At 38.5% G+C, this 14684-nt stretch overlaps 2 protein-coding genes across 5 annotated transcripts in view; one reads left to right on the top strand and one right to left on the bottom strand.

Annotated features, from left to right (window-relative positions):
* The window catches only part of RAD9B (RAD9 checkpoint clamp component B), a 35708-nt gene extending 32626 nt beyond the window's left edge, over positions 1 to 3082 (top strand). For all 4 annotated transcript variants that reach the window (XM_020890012.2, XM_020890010.2, XM_020890013.2 and 1 more), the window contains one exon: positions 91 to 3082. In XM_020890012.2, the coding sequence (XP_020745671.2) occupies positions 91 to 114 (24 nt within the window). In that variant the 3' untranslated portion in view covers positions 115 to 3082. The remainder of the gene's footprint in view (positions 1 to 90) is intronic.
* PPTC7 (protein phosphatase targeting COQ7) overlaps positions 1 to 14684 on the bottom strand; it is a 38958-nt gene that overhangs the window by 5286 nt on the left and 18988 nt on the right. The window contains exons 2-4 of the mRNA XM_020890017.2: positions 9793 to 9972; positions 4654 to 4852; positions 1359 to 1482 (exon numbers count right to left, since the gene is read on the bottom strand). Coding sequence (XP_020745676.1) covers positions 1359 to 1482; positions 4654 to 4852; positions 9793 to 9972 — 503 coding nt within the window. The remainder of the gene's footprint in view (positions 1 to 1358; positions 1483 to 4653; positions 4853 to 9792; positions 9973 to 14684) is intronic.

Raw genomic sequence — 14684 nt, 5'->3', positions numbered from 1 at the left:
GATTTCTAAACACTTTTTTTTAAAACATCATTTTGTAAGACAGTAATATTTATCTAATCATAGTTTCCACCATTTATGTTTTTATTCCAGTTAAGAGAAGACACTGGAACATAATACCTCGACTAAAAGGAACGAGATCACCAGTGCTGCCTGCATAGGACGTCAATGAGAAAGTTCTTTGTGAGGATGGCCTTGCGTCCTGAAGTCTGAATTTTCGTTATCTCTCCCCCTCTGCCATTTGAAATTCTTAAGGCATTCTTGCTAAAATGGGATGAGACTGAAGGGGCAGATTTTGATAGCATTTTAGGATGACCTCAAGTCTCCCTGCTTGGGAACGCACCCCTGGCCAAGCGCAGAGTGCTTGCTCTCCAAGTAAATGCTGCCAGTTGCCCCACTGAAAAGCCCTCTTTATTCTCTATTTCTTCTCCATGCTTTATTTTTCTTCTTTTTATTTAGCAACAACACTATTTCTATTCTTTCTTTCTCTGTATTCTCTGTCTTCCTCCACTAGAATGTAAGCCCCAGGTCAGGGAATGTGTCATGTCTGCCTCTCACTCTGTTACATACGTGGCACAGTGCCCGCAGGTGTTGGCACCCGACCTTTCCTAAGCTCCACAGACAAAGCATGCTGTTAAAGATTTCTAGTGCATGGTCTTGGTTCATTCTCACCACAGCCCTAAAAACAGGGTCTTTGAACCATCCCACCCCTATTTTACAGGTGAGAAAAACACTGCTAAGAAAGTTTAGCAAACTTAAGGTCATACTGGTCACATGAGAAAAGATCAGTGTCCCCCCCCCCAAGTCAGTACTTTACAAAGCCAGGAGAATATGCAGACTGGCTTTCACTTCCTTCCACTCACTGTATGGGCCAAGTCTGAACTGTTTCGTTACTGGTGACAGCTCAGATCACATCAAGGCCCCTAGCTGCCTGCTACCCTCGGCTGCTGCCTTGGCTGGCTCTGGTATGATGATTTCCTATCTTTCCCAGCCTCAACACCTGCTGGGTTTGTTATGAGACTAAAAAATGAAAAAGATAACCACCAACCAACACCATTAAATACCATTAAAACACAATTAAAAACACAAACAAGAAATCTCCCATCGGGGTTTTTCCTACCTTTACCACCCTACTAAAGAGAGGCTTGGATGAGAAGCCTCTTTTTTCCTCAAGTTTTCCAATTGTGAATATTTCTGTCTGCAATTGTTTAGAACAAGATCAGAACCATTTTCATTTTCCTAAATTCACAAAATAGTCCTTTCCAAAACTACAAAAAGAGCTTATGCAATTGTATTAATAAAAAGCTTGGCTGCCCAGGGAGGGTCGCTGTTTTCTAAAGGCCCACCTTGGAGTTAATTACCTTTAACTTCTTTAGCTCCTGAAGTATCATATAGTCAGGCATGTTGTCAAAGAGTCCATCTGTCGCTGTCAGGATAATGTCCCCTAACTGGACATCAAAAGATGTGCTATCAGCGGCGTCTGGGCTGTGACAAGGACAGGTAGGGGCAAAGTTAGCAGAGCCCTTTAGAGATACTGTTATAAGTTTCCAATGGGGACGATGCTACAATATAATGAGGCTTTAAGGAAAACTAATTTATAGCAGCAGTCTATAATAAAAACCACTATTCTGAAATTCCTAACCTTGAAAAAAATTAACTGAAAACTCTGATATAAATCTTTCAAAAGCTGAACAAAAACTATCAGTAAAACTGAGTTTGATGATTAGTCACATGTGCTTTAAAAGGCAGAAGGGTTCTTTTCTGAGTCAGACACTAAAATGCCTCTAGAATCCTAGTGGAAATGAGTCTTTGTTTCCTAATTCATTAGTGCCAAATTCCATCCTCTCTTATTCACTTTCCACTCATCAGTTTCCCTGCAGGCTTGAATTTGGAGGCTGTGTTCTAGTGGAATAACTGAGCACTATGGAGGAGCACATGCAAGTCCCATAAGAATTAATTCATGTGAAATATCTACAATGGTATTTCTTACTATAATACTAGTAATTACTGGTATATTACTAGTAACACCAAATCAGTATTAATAAATCACCCTTACTCTGGCAGAGTAAAGACTGTGTCTCTCAGGGCTTACAAAGTTCTCATCATGCACAGGTTACTTATTTATAAGGGTTCCTGGCACATAATACATCTTCAAGAAATAGTTAATGAATGAAGAATCACAGTAACTAGCTCTCCAATTTGGGTAAAGACTCAATATTGTTAATGAAAAGAACAAGGTACTGTGTGTGTGAGAAAGAAAGATCTATATATATATAGGTGCTTCTACATGCAGAGAATAAATCTGGAAGGATTCAAAGAAACATAACTGGCTGCCTCTGAGGACAGGTGGTAGATTTTTCATTACATCTGTGTAAAACTTTTTTAAAAAGACAGAGGGGAGACTTACCTGAAGAAAACAGAAGCCCCGGTGGGGAGGAAAAGAGAAGATAATATGAAATCAAAGAGTTCATGGCCCCCCTAGAGACTGGTTCTCAGCCATTTTGAAAGGCCAGCTCTACCACTTCCAGGCCTCCAAGGTGAGGGAAAGGTGAGCTATCTGATAATCTGCCTTCGCGTGTAATTAGGGAACAAGAGCCAGGAACAAAGTCATACACTGACCCAGAACAGAGGGGCCAGAACCAAAAAAAAAAACCACCTAAACTGTTTAAGTGACATGTTATAAAATTTGTAAAGGGAAAACATAAAAACCAACAGCCTACCCATGCCTGCTGGGGATTTACACTAAGAAAATTTCTAGTTTGTCTAATGTTGACTGAGGAAAGCAGTACCACACCTAAAAGTTCTGTAAGGGGCTTCTGAAAAGGAACAAACTAGCTTTCACTTATACATTTATACAATAACATAGCTGTTTTGACAACAACAATAGCTGTTGTCAAAACAGCTATTAAAGGAAATTTGTAAGTTAAGGTTAAAATAGTATTTTATAGATAAGAGAGACTGATAACAAAGGAGATAACAAGCAGCCAAGAGAAAAAAAAAAAGACACACTAAAACAGATTGTAAATTGGTAGAAACCAGGTCGATTTCTTCCATGGAATAAAGAGAAACAATACAAGACATTTCACATTTGCTCAGTCTTTGGAAACGAATCAGGCTCTAGAAGTTTAGATTAATGACCAGGTTGGCACTGAAGCTCTATTTTATGCTGAGGTTTTTCTTTCCCCAGGAGTGTCTTTTGCTATGCTGCCTGTGAGAGACTCGCTGCCATTGGACAGTTCGTCCTCTTCTCCCAACACTCCCACCCATGAGCTTGGTGTTCCGCCAGCTGCAGTTTTGCCCATTTTGATTGAACATACTGTGCTGCTGGAAACTTTTGACTGCACTGAAACACGAGCTGCAATCACATGCTAGCAAACTGTCTCTGGGCTCCAGGGGAAGCAACCTCCACCTCACTGGCAGGACAGGCCAAGTCCTGCCCTGACCAAACTGCCCCAAAGATAGTGTCTGAGGTACCTCAGGGCCGCTCTAGCACTGGGAAGCCAAAACAACAAGGATCAAATAAAGGAAAATTAAAAACACTGTTTCTCCAAAAACTGTTAGCTGAACTTGACATTTACCAAGGTCTTGGGGTTCTAAGTTTGCCTCACTCCAATGTGACTAATATCGATGTGCTATTACAGCCAACTGAAGAAGGGCCTATAAGCAAATTTTCTTCCAATTATGGTAATCTGCCTTACTCTGAAAGTAAAAAAAAATGCTTCCCTCTCTGTAGGAGTCAGCAATAGACTTTAGATGGGTAATATGGAGCACTTATATAATATGCTCATTCTAGTTAAAAGATGGCAGTAATCATCCTTTTACCTTAGTTTGGACCTAAGATTTGGCTTAATAAGAACTATTAAGTAGAGATAATCTGTACTTGCTAGGATGCTTCTACTTTTAAAACAGGTTCATTACCCATTTTACCACGTTTATGAATTGCCAACAATGTTTGTGTCAAACCCTATAAGGTTGTTAAAGGCAGTGAAATCTGAGACTGTGTTAGTATTACTCTGTACTCTGAGCTGAGAAAAGATAAACTAAAAAGTTGATTCAAAAAAGTACTGATTGTCCTAGAAAGGTCTTGACAGTTTAAAATGAACTGAGAAGGTGTTGGAAGAAAAAAAAGCACACATCTCAAGAGCACCATCACAGAACATTCCTAAGACCACCTTTAAGTCCATTTCCTGCAAGTTAACTTTGCCTGACAAGTTCTGTAAGCACTGCAAGTTCCATTTGATGCACATTATAGGCAGCTCTGAGAATCAGGAAGTTATTCTGATAAATAAAGCAGATGTCTATTTGCATTCTTCCCTAATAACATATGCAAAATCTTGCATATGGGACGGCACACATGAACAATGACTCACTTCTCCAGCACTGCTTAACAAATACAACTGTATGTGCCATGTGGTCTTGGTATGAAACTGATATTCTATAAGCTTGAAATATATTTTCACAGTCAGGTCAAAATACTAGGTGTTTATCAGAGTTCAACTTGGCTGGAAATCAAGTTCAAGCAGAATATCTTTCAATGTCAGACTAAAAGGTCTCCAATGTGTCTTCTCTTCTCATGTGAGAATGAAAAATGCCCATCTTCAACAGCTTAGTTAAGGGGAATGGGAGGGAACCTGTTGGTGAGAGAGGAGAGATTACCTGTCACTCAAGACAACTCCCTCGGCTTCGGGGGGCGCGATTGATAGCTGGAATGGAGTGTTGAAGTAATGCTGCTGCTCATCTGATCGGTGCACAACTTCCCCACCCCTGACAACCAGAAAGCCTGAGTCACCCAGGTTTGCTGTGTGTAAGCGGTGGCTAGTTCTGTCCAGCACCACAATGCAGGCAGTACTGCTACCTAGAAACAAAAACAATGTCCATTTATTTTCTCTTCCCAGACTATCTCTGCATACACATTTTTATCGTATCATCCTGAGGAGCAACATACCATAATGTGAACCTCCTTTGCCTAAACAGGTCCTTTCTTAGTTACAGCTCCATACCCATGTCAGTAGTAACCTGATCATGATCAACACGATGGGGAGAGAAAAGGGGATTTATACTAGACATACAAAGTGGGCCGCGGATGATCTGGTTTCTTCCACTTGTGGAGATAAGAAATAATAAAAATGGCTGGTATTTAACCACATTATTTCATTTCAGTAGTGCCATATAATCTATGCCAAGTTTTCAAAAGGATGTTGTCGAGATATTAAGTTTTAATACTTAAATGCCAAAATGAGAATGTCACGTTTCCATGACATTTTTCATTAGTCACTGGCAGAAAGCCTTCCCTGTGAAATTCACTAACATTTAAGACAGGGCACATAACTTCAATTTTTAACGGGATTTCCATCTGTTTAGGTTATGAAAAACTTTTATTGCAGACTCACTATGGAGTAACAAGACCAAGTTTCATGGGTGGGGAATCAACCTGTTCACTTTACAGAAACTACTAACACTTAGAGGGAACATTCCAAGCAAAAGCTTCTGTGTACCTTTGTAGCACAAAGCTCATAGGACCTTTCTCAGCCTGAAGTTGGTAATACAGTTAGTGAGGTTGCTTTCAAATGCTAAAATTTCAACCTATACCTACAGAAAATGGCAAAACTGAAAAAATAAGAAGTTCAACAACCATGTAAATGGTCTGTAAATATATATTTTTTTTAATGATCACTTCACTAGTATAGGGAACATGGTCACTCTCATTCCGTGGTGATGAGAGTAAAACTTAAATAAATCTTTCTAAAGGGCAATACTGCCCTGAAAAATGTACATATCCTTTGACCTAGCAATTCCATTTGTGAAGATTTATGATAAGAAAATAGAGATGCAAACGAGACTTAAGTACAAAACACTGTATAAGATCACAAAGAACTGGAAACAACCTCAACATCTAAAATTAAGGGGTTGGTTATATAAATTACAGCTCATCCATACAATGGAAGGCTATGCACTATCACATAATACTTAGGAATACAGACTCTAGAGACAGCCTGCCTACATCTTAACGCTAGCCCTGCCACTTACTAGCTGTGTGACTTGGGACAAATTATGTAACCTGTCTGTGCCTTAGTTTCCTCATCTATAAAAACAGGGATAACAGTAACTACCTCAGAGAGTTGTAAGATAAAATGAGTTAAATCATGTCAAAGACTTACAACAAATAATAAGTGTTAGCTGGCTATTTGACAGCAACTAACATTGTGTGAGAGAAATATATTTGAAAATGAAAGATAAGTGAAACAAGTAGATTATAAGCTCGTATTAAAGATACCTTTAAAAAGTGATACCAAATGTAACAAAATGTACATCAGAAACTGATATTTACTGTAATCTTTTTTTAAAAAGCACAATATGTAGGCAAAAGCTAACCTGCTAAAATGACAAAGGGCAAAAAGAAGAAAATAAACAGGCTGTGGAACCAGCTGTGTTAAATCCCAGTGCTCTATCATTTTCTAGCCATGTGATGTGGCCATGGGCAAACCACTTATTCTCTCTAGCCCTCAGTTTCTTCCTAACAAAATGGGGAATAAAAGTACCTACAAATCTACCTCATTGGGGCTACTATGAGCACACAGTAGATTCAATTAAAAGAAAAAAGGTCAGAAAGCATAATCAGTAAAAAAATTAACAGTTTCTTAATGGATTATAAGTAATTTAAATTGTTACTGTTTCCTTAATGAAAATTAAGTGTAACAACTTAAAACACTTAATATAAGCATTTGTGTCACTGTAATGTTCAGAAATTCTGCTTCCTTGTTATCTACAGTATATGCACGGGTGTAAATCTGACACAATCATGCTAAATTATCCAATCCCTACAAATGTCAAAGAAAAGAAAAACAGAAGTATTGTAACTAACTGGTCATGCTGTCTGAGAACCTGTTCTATAGCTTACATTAGTGCTAAAGTCACCAATTACTCTTCCTTCCTAACCCAATGCACAAAAAATCCAATCATTTACATCATTAACAGAACCACCACACAAAAGATCTTCTGAAAGCTGATGGGATTAATTCAACTGAGAACCAAAAAATGACAGATGAGAAGCAGTCCTGAAGATGATGCTGCAGGAAGGACTCATGTTGACTCATTATTACTCACTGACAAACCTAGGCTATCATTTTGCTACCCTTGTGGCAGTCACCTGCTGTGTGAGAATCAAAATGGTTAGAATCAAAATGAGTGACAGACAGAGCTTTAACATGCAAAGCAGTGCCAAAGCACAGCCTTACACAATCATCTGGGCCTCTTCAAATTACTGAAGACTACAGCGGCTCAGACCCTGACAGTCTAACATGGGGAAGAGTTCATCCTTACATGTTTGATGAAGAACAAACAGGCAAAGAAGAAAAAAGAGTGCTAAGAACCATGCTGAATATTCAGATGAGCAATCCAGACAGGTCCCCAAGCATATCCCTCATGATAAAATGGCCCTTACTCTGTAAACTACAGTTAAGCATTTGGGGCAGCAAAGGAAGACAGGGATAACCTTACAAGGATTAACCCCTCAATTTCTTAAGATAAAGATTTCTTGGTTTCATAAGACCTAAATCCACTTAAGGGTTTCTGAGGAAATAATATATGTCAACAATAAGCCTGTGATGCCAATCCAGATCTGAAAGCAGCTAGAAATTCTCAAGAAATTAGTGGTTACAGCTATCAGCTCGCCCTTTATACCGGAATTATGCTTTTTCAAAGTTGTAAGATTTTTTTTAAAAGATTACCTAATCTTATAAAGTTATTATTTATAATTACAGCTGAGGTTCAGTAAAACTCAGCAGCCCGCCTTTGCCAAAATATGCTTTGGTTTTAGTTACAAACAGCTTAGAGATATGTAGATAAGGTAAGAGAGAATTATGTATGTTGTCAAACATAGTAACAAAGGAATATTTCAAAGTGTCTTTTAGGAGAAAGTGGCTAATTATAACATTCAATGTAAAAAAAACCTCTTTTATATCCTTAAACTTATTCTACTAAGATCTCCAGTTACATGAAGGTGAATAGGGGAAAAAGCAATTATAAGGAAGAAACTCAGCAAAAAACAAAGCTTTCAAAGCACAAAATGAGGATAATTGTTACAGGTTGTAACAGTTTATTCCAAGTCACAATAATTTAGTACATGCACTGCAGGGTTGGGGCTGGAGTGGTACTGGCAGAAGACTGACAGGAATGTATAGGAGTCAGGCCCCTGGTATTGTGTCTACAGACTCTCTGTTAGGTGGTACCCTGCAATGTGTCTTATTTTCCTTTAAGACGTTTCTGAGTACTGTAAGAAGCTTTAAATCACTGCTTTTCACAAAAAAAAGATTTATCTAGTTAACATGAAATAAGGGGGTCAGAGGTTAGGGGGTTTGCCTGAAGTCATACGGCAAGTTGACAGAGAGGTGCTAGAAATAGAATCTAGGATGTTTCAAGATATCAGGGAAGTTCAAGATTGCAAGTCCAAAATAGCAGATTAAGATAAAGTAGTATATTGAAACCTCAAGACAAGATTTCTCTTCAGTTAGAAGGAGAACAAGCAGGTTAATCACAGCACAGAGAAGACAGAAGCATGATGGAAACAACCCCTTCTTACAAATGTTTCAAATTGAAGGTAAAATTCTACAAAAATGGAGATCTCCATTAACACTGAAAAGAGAAGGCTGATTTTAAATGTATCTGGTGACTGGGAGGGGGCCTTCTAGTAACCAGAAAGATGCTGGCAATTAGCAGAAACTTAATAAAACCCTTTCTGAAAGCCTGCTTAGAAGGCTGGGTAAGTGCTCAAGAAACCATTTAACAAACAAATGGAGAAGCTTGGCCAAAGGATGCTTCATTGGCATGCCATATAAACAAACACTACGTATTTGTGTATTTTCCAATACAAGAGTAACGGGGGTCTATACAGACAAATGTAACTGCTAACTGTGAGCAACTGGGCAGTCTATCTGCAACCTGAACTCCCCACAAGTAATCAACTGAGCTTTACATGTGGGACCTCAATCCCCTTTCTTCCTCCCTGGGAGAGAATCACTAACCCAATTATACAATCACTTGCTTTTCTTTCTTCTTTTATATTTTAGAACCCCTAAACGATACGGTTTTATGTTTCTGAATTTGAAATTTATGGACTCAGACTGGTGGGTGGTATTCTGTAAAGTCGTCTTTCTCAACAAGTTCCTAACTACTGCATGCAACCTTAACTCATTCTGTTTCAAAATGCATTTTACTCCAATAAATGACTTTCAAGTTGTTCCCAGTTTTCTGCTATTATAAATGAGGTTACTATGAACATTCTTGTACCCATCTCTTGATGTGCAAGAGCTTCTCTAGTTCAAGGTAAAGACCCAGAAGTTGAACTTTTGGGGCATATTATTTATTCATGTTTAACTTTATTCTTTAATTCTAAACTGTTTTCCAAAGTGGCTGTATTTATCTCAAGAAGTATTAAGTATTCTGATGTAGCCTACAGCTTCTCCATCAAACTGTTTAACAGGAAGAGCCTCGGACAAACAGCTGGGCCGGTAAGTGATTTTCTTGGTTTTGTTGTTAACCATCTCCTGGGTTTCTTTAAATGTTAGTTGCTCGGTTGTGTCTGACTCTTTGCAAGCCCACCAGGCTCCTGTGTCCATGGGATTCTCTGTCAAGAATACTGGAGTGGACAGCCATTGCCTTCTCCAGAGGATCTTCCCAACCCAGGGATCAAATCTGGGTCTCCAGCATTGCAGGCAGATTTCTTTACTGTCTGAACCACCCAGGGGGGGAGGGGGGGGGCGTTCTTTAGAGAGGAAAACACACGGGATATGTACTTACCAAGTAAAGGTACTTTATTTTGCAGCAACTCACAGTAGCTTGTGGTGAGGATTCCAATGGGATTACTTGGGACAAACCGTCCTTCTTTTACTAACCGTTCACATGTTCGCATTAAAGTCCCTGAGAACTGAGAAGGATCAACACCATAGTCTCTCCATCCTCCTACACCATCTGCAACCCCTTAAAAAAAAAAAAATTTGTTTTACATTCAAAAAATAGTCCTAATCAGCGTCTCAGGAATTCTTACCCCATCTTCCTATTACTAATTTTATTACATACTAGTACATAAATTTTGGAGAAGGCAATGGCACCCACTCCAGTGTTCTTGCCTGGAGAATCCCACGGACGGGGGAGCCTGGTGGGCTGCCGTCTATGGGGTTGCACAGCCTCAGACACGACTGAAGCGACTTAGCAGCAGCAGCAGCACATAAATTTACCGTGAAATTCGGAATAAAAAGCAGTCAGGTTTAATGTATTATGCACTAATACTCCTAAGACACATTCTCTACTTAGAATCTGATCTTTCACACATTGATGAATAAACATGTGAGCCACCACAGGGTGGCATTGCCTCCCAGCCAAAAGGTTGTTTTCAGCTGGATTTTCATCTTTGTACATAAGTAGTTGTGTTATTAACCTTTGTTTTATTTTATAAGAATGAAAACCAATTTTCTTAAAAAGTGCTGATGCTAGTGAGAATACAACTGAGCCACAGTTGGCCATCATGAAAAATACCAAAGGCAGCAAACTTTTAACTTCAAATATTGGTCAATAATTATGAAAGAGAGAACAAAATTAAGAATATATCCTACCCTCTTTGCTCCTCCCTCAGAGACAACCACTATCCTGTACATGGCCACACTGCCCAGCAATAACTGCCACTACCGTGCGTGGCTAGTAAGCACTAGAAATGGGATTGATTGATGCAAACTGAGAAATGCTCTAAGTATAAAACACACACTGGACTTTTTGAAAACGTATTAGCATGAAAAGAGGAGTAAAATACCTCATTAATTTTTATATTATTAATGTTGAAATAATATTTTGGATATAATGTGCTAAACAATACATTATGAAAATTAATGTCAAATTTAAAGCTTTTTTAAAATTTTTAATTAATGTAAACACTAGGAAATTTTAAATGACACATGTGGCTCACATTATATTTCTATTGGACAGCACTGGTATAGAGGTTTTCATGGGTCCACAGAGCTCTTGATGATTTCAGTCTGCCTAAGACTCCTTTATCATGAGGAAACTAGTGCTCAAGAAAAATCAGATATAAAAGTCAACATACCATCTCCTACTCAGTCCCTTGCAACATCAAGCTAGTTGTTCAACATTAAAATCAATTTCTATCTAATTTCAAACAAACTGAAATTGTTTGCTATTCAAACTGAAAGTCAGATATATATATATATTATTAAGGTTTTAAGTGAACATAAATAAATGAACTTTTCTGGAATGATCTATAATGATCATTCTATATCATTATAATGATCTATAGTTGTTTTTGAAATAAAAAAGACTGAAAGTGAACTGTGAACAAATGGGAAAGTTAAGCTTTTTACCTCACACTATTCTGTATTATTTAAATTTTATTTTTATAATGAGCATGTATTGATTTTATTAACAAAAAATATTAGGGAATTTATAATTGTTAAGGCTTTCTGAGCATGAAACACCCTCCTTATATACACATTTAATTTTTTCTTCCAGTTTTATTGGGATATTATTGTCCTATAGTACTATAAAAGTTTAAGGTGTACAGCACAATGATCTGACTTTCATACAACATGAAGTGACTTCACAGTAAGTTTAGTGAGCATCCATCAGCTCATGTGCCAGGGTGCCTTGTGCTCAGTCATGTCCGACTCTTTGCAACCCCACAGACTGTAACCAGCAAGGCTCCTAGGTCCATGGGACTCTCCAGGCAAGAATACTGGAGTGGGTAGTTATTCCCTTCTCCAGGGGATCTTCCCGACCCAGGGACTGAACCCACATCTCCTGTGTCTCCTGAACTGCAGGCAGATTTCTTACCCACTGAGCCATCTGGGAAGCCCATTATCTCATATATATACAAAATTGAAAAAAATGTTTTTTCCCTTGTGATGAAAACTCTTAAGATTTGCTCTTTTAACACCTTTCATATATAACATACAGCAGTGTTAATTACATTTATCATATAATTTAAATTGTACACTACATTCCTACTATTTAATATAACTGGAAGTTTGTACCTTCTGATTGCCCTCATTCAATTACCCCTCACCCATTTCTGCCTCTGGTAACCACAAACCTGATTTCTTTTTCTATGAGCTTGTTTCTGAAGCGTAAATGGCCTATATGCATATTTTTTGTACGTTCAACTTACACACTTCAAAGAACATATCTGGTACAAAAGTAGCAAGGTGCTTATATATGCATCTCTGAAAAACTGACTTAACATAAAATGAACACATTAAACTGTTTCTCTGGTAATGGCACTTAATAAACATAAGTGGAACACATCCTGAAAAAATAAGAGGAAGAAGAGCTGGAAGACAGTAAAGAGGTTGACAAATAACTTATCACTTTGCGGCAGAAACCTTCCCATCTCTTACGACCAACCAACAGGCAAATTTCATGTTTTTTTCCTCCCCCTTTGGCCATGCTTTGTGGTAAATTTCAATCCCAACCAGGGATTGAACGCATGCCCCCTGCAGTGGAAGCACGAAGCCTTAACCACTAGCTGCCAGGGAATTAGGGCAAATACAAATTAGTTGATTAGATATGTCTGTGATTTGTTTCAAATTATTGGGGTGTGTGTGTGTGGGGTGTGGGTGTGTGTGTGGGTGTGTGTGTGTGTTAGCGTGCGTGCGTGCACACGTGTAGAGTAGATGAAATAAGGCTGGCCATGAACCGATAACTGAAGTTGAATGAGAGATACACGCATCCTTCTACTTTGATATATACTTGAAATTTTTACTTTGATATATACTTGAAATTTTCCATTATATAAAATTTAAACAGTAATAATGATAAGAAAAAAGATCCTTCTGCCTGCCACATGGAGAGCAAAAGCAGTAAAGGGATGAGTCCGGAGACAGTCTCAGTGGCTCAGTTAGGAAACAGTGGCAGTGCGGTCAGAGTGCAGGGATTTGGGATCCAGTGAAACAAAAGGACTCACAGGTAGACTTACGGGGTGCGGAAGGCGGAAAGAGAAGCTTCAGGGATGGGCGACGTCTACCCTCCCAGTGAGAAGTATCGCTATTTTTTTCAGGCAGTTGTAAGGCTATCTAGAAATTCTTACAAAAGTTTAGTGGGAGCTTCTTTTGAGGAATTCTTACTTCACCAAGGGTAAGATTTTTACCACAATTTAAATGCAATAATTTGTGTTAAAACATAGAATGCAATTATAATCCTTGCAATTCCATCTGATGAATCATTCATTCTTTTCAAACCACTGTTTGCTCGAGGAAGAATTTCTTTCTAACCAGTCTCTGATCTGAGAGCCACAATTAACTTTAAATACAAACTGGTTTCATCTACAAATGCCCTTCAGAAGAAAACCATTAAAACCTGAGATAATGTTGAGAGTTGATCCTGGCACTCACTAAACAATCTGTCAACAGGTTACAGAGTCTGACCTGGCACAGCCCCTCAACATTAATCAGATTTCTCCCAGAATAGAGCATAACCTTTCAGGCACCTGTTTGCTTTTATATGGGAAAAAGAACCCAGGCAAAACTCAATTTGCAAATCTTGTTAGGGGAAAAGGGGATTCAAAAAGCATGTAAACTTTTCAATAAATCTTTGGGGGAAAAGTCTTAGTACACATACAAAGTTTACTTACACAGAACAACTTATATAACAGAAAGAGTTGCATTTGGGATTACAACCAGGCTAAAAACAGAGTAACCTACATTTGAAACCTAGTTTATTCATATTAGGCAGTTATTTCTACAAGAAAACGAGTATTTCCTCTCTTGCATAAGCAAAAGCTTCAATCCACAGAGAGAACACTTCCAACTAAATAGTGGAACTGATCCATATATAAAAGGAAATTTCATTGAAGCAAACAACTGTTAAAAGAGAGACTGCTTTAATCTCGAAGATACCAAGCAACAAAGGAGAAGAATATCCCTAGGAGCAAACAGCTACAGTGAACGGTAGGAAACAGAGGTTGAGGGAGGTGCACCCTGCCTCTGGGAAGCTCACCTTCTAGTGGGCAGCTAGACCACTCACTCACAGAACTAGACAAACGGCTCCCACAAATGCTGCTACTGAAGAATCAAAAGCAAGTGGTTGATGCTTATGGGGCACTGACAGTGGAGCAAGCTTTTACTAGGAAGTGGCATTCAGATCTGGCCCTGGAAGGTAAGTCAGATTCCCATAGGCAGGGAAGGGTAATTAAAGGAAAACAACAGCAAATTAGGTGCTACTGGGGCCTGGGTGAGTGGCAGAGAAGTTGAAGTATGCAGGACAGGAGCTAAAGTTGTGGTGGGCCCAAAATTGCAGTCCAAGAACTTTAAGCTTTATGCTATAGACCTGTGCTGTCCAATATGGGTGCCACCATCCATATGTGGTCATTTAGTTTGAAATGTAGCTAGTTTGGATTGAGACGAGCTGTTAAATGTAAAATACATTCTGGATTCCAAAAACCTAGTACCCCCAACACTGTAAAATGTCTTAGTTTCATGCTGAACATATATTTCAGATATGCTGGGTTAAATAAAACATAGTAACTGAAATTAACATCATCCATTTCATTTTACTTTTTAAAATGTGGCTACTAGAAATTTTAAGATTACATATATAGTTTACAGTGTATTTCTACTGAAGAACGCTGCTCTCGATAATAGAAAATATCAAAAGTTTTGGGGCAGAAGTGTAAAATCCAACCTATATTT

This window comes from Odocoileus virginianus, chromosome 12, assembly GCF_023699985.2.
Source record: "Odocoileus virginianus isolate 20LAN1187 ecotype Illinois chromosome 12, Ovbor_1.2, whole genome shotgun sequence".
In the NCBI taxonomy this organism is placed as follows: domain Eukaryota; kingdom Metazoa; phylum Chordata; class Mammalia; order Artiodactyla; family Cervidae; genus Odocoileus; species Odocoileus virginianus.
The sequence above is the reverse complement of the archived record's forward strand: the minus strand, read 5'-3'. Positions and strand labels throughout refer to the sequence as shown.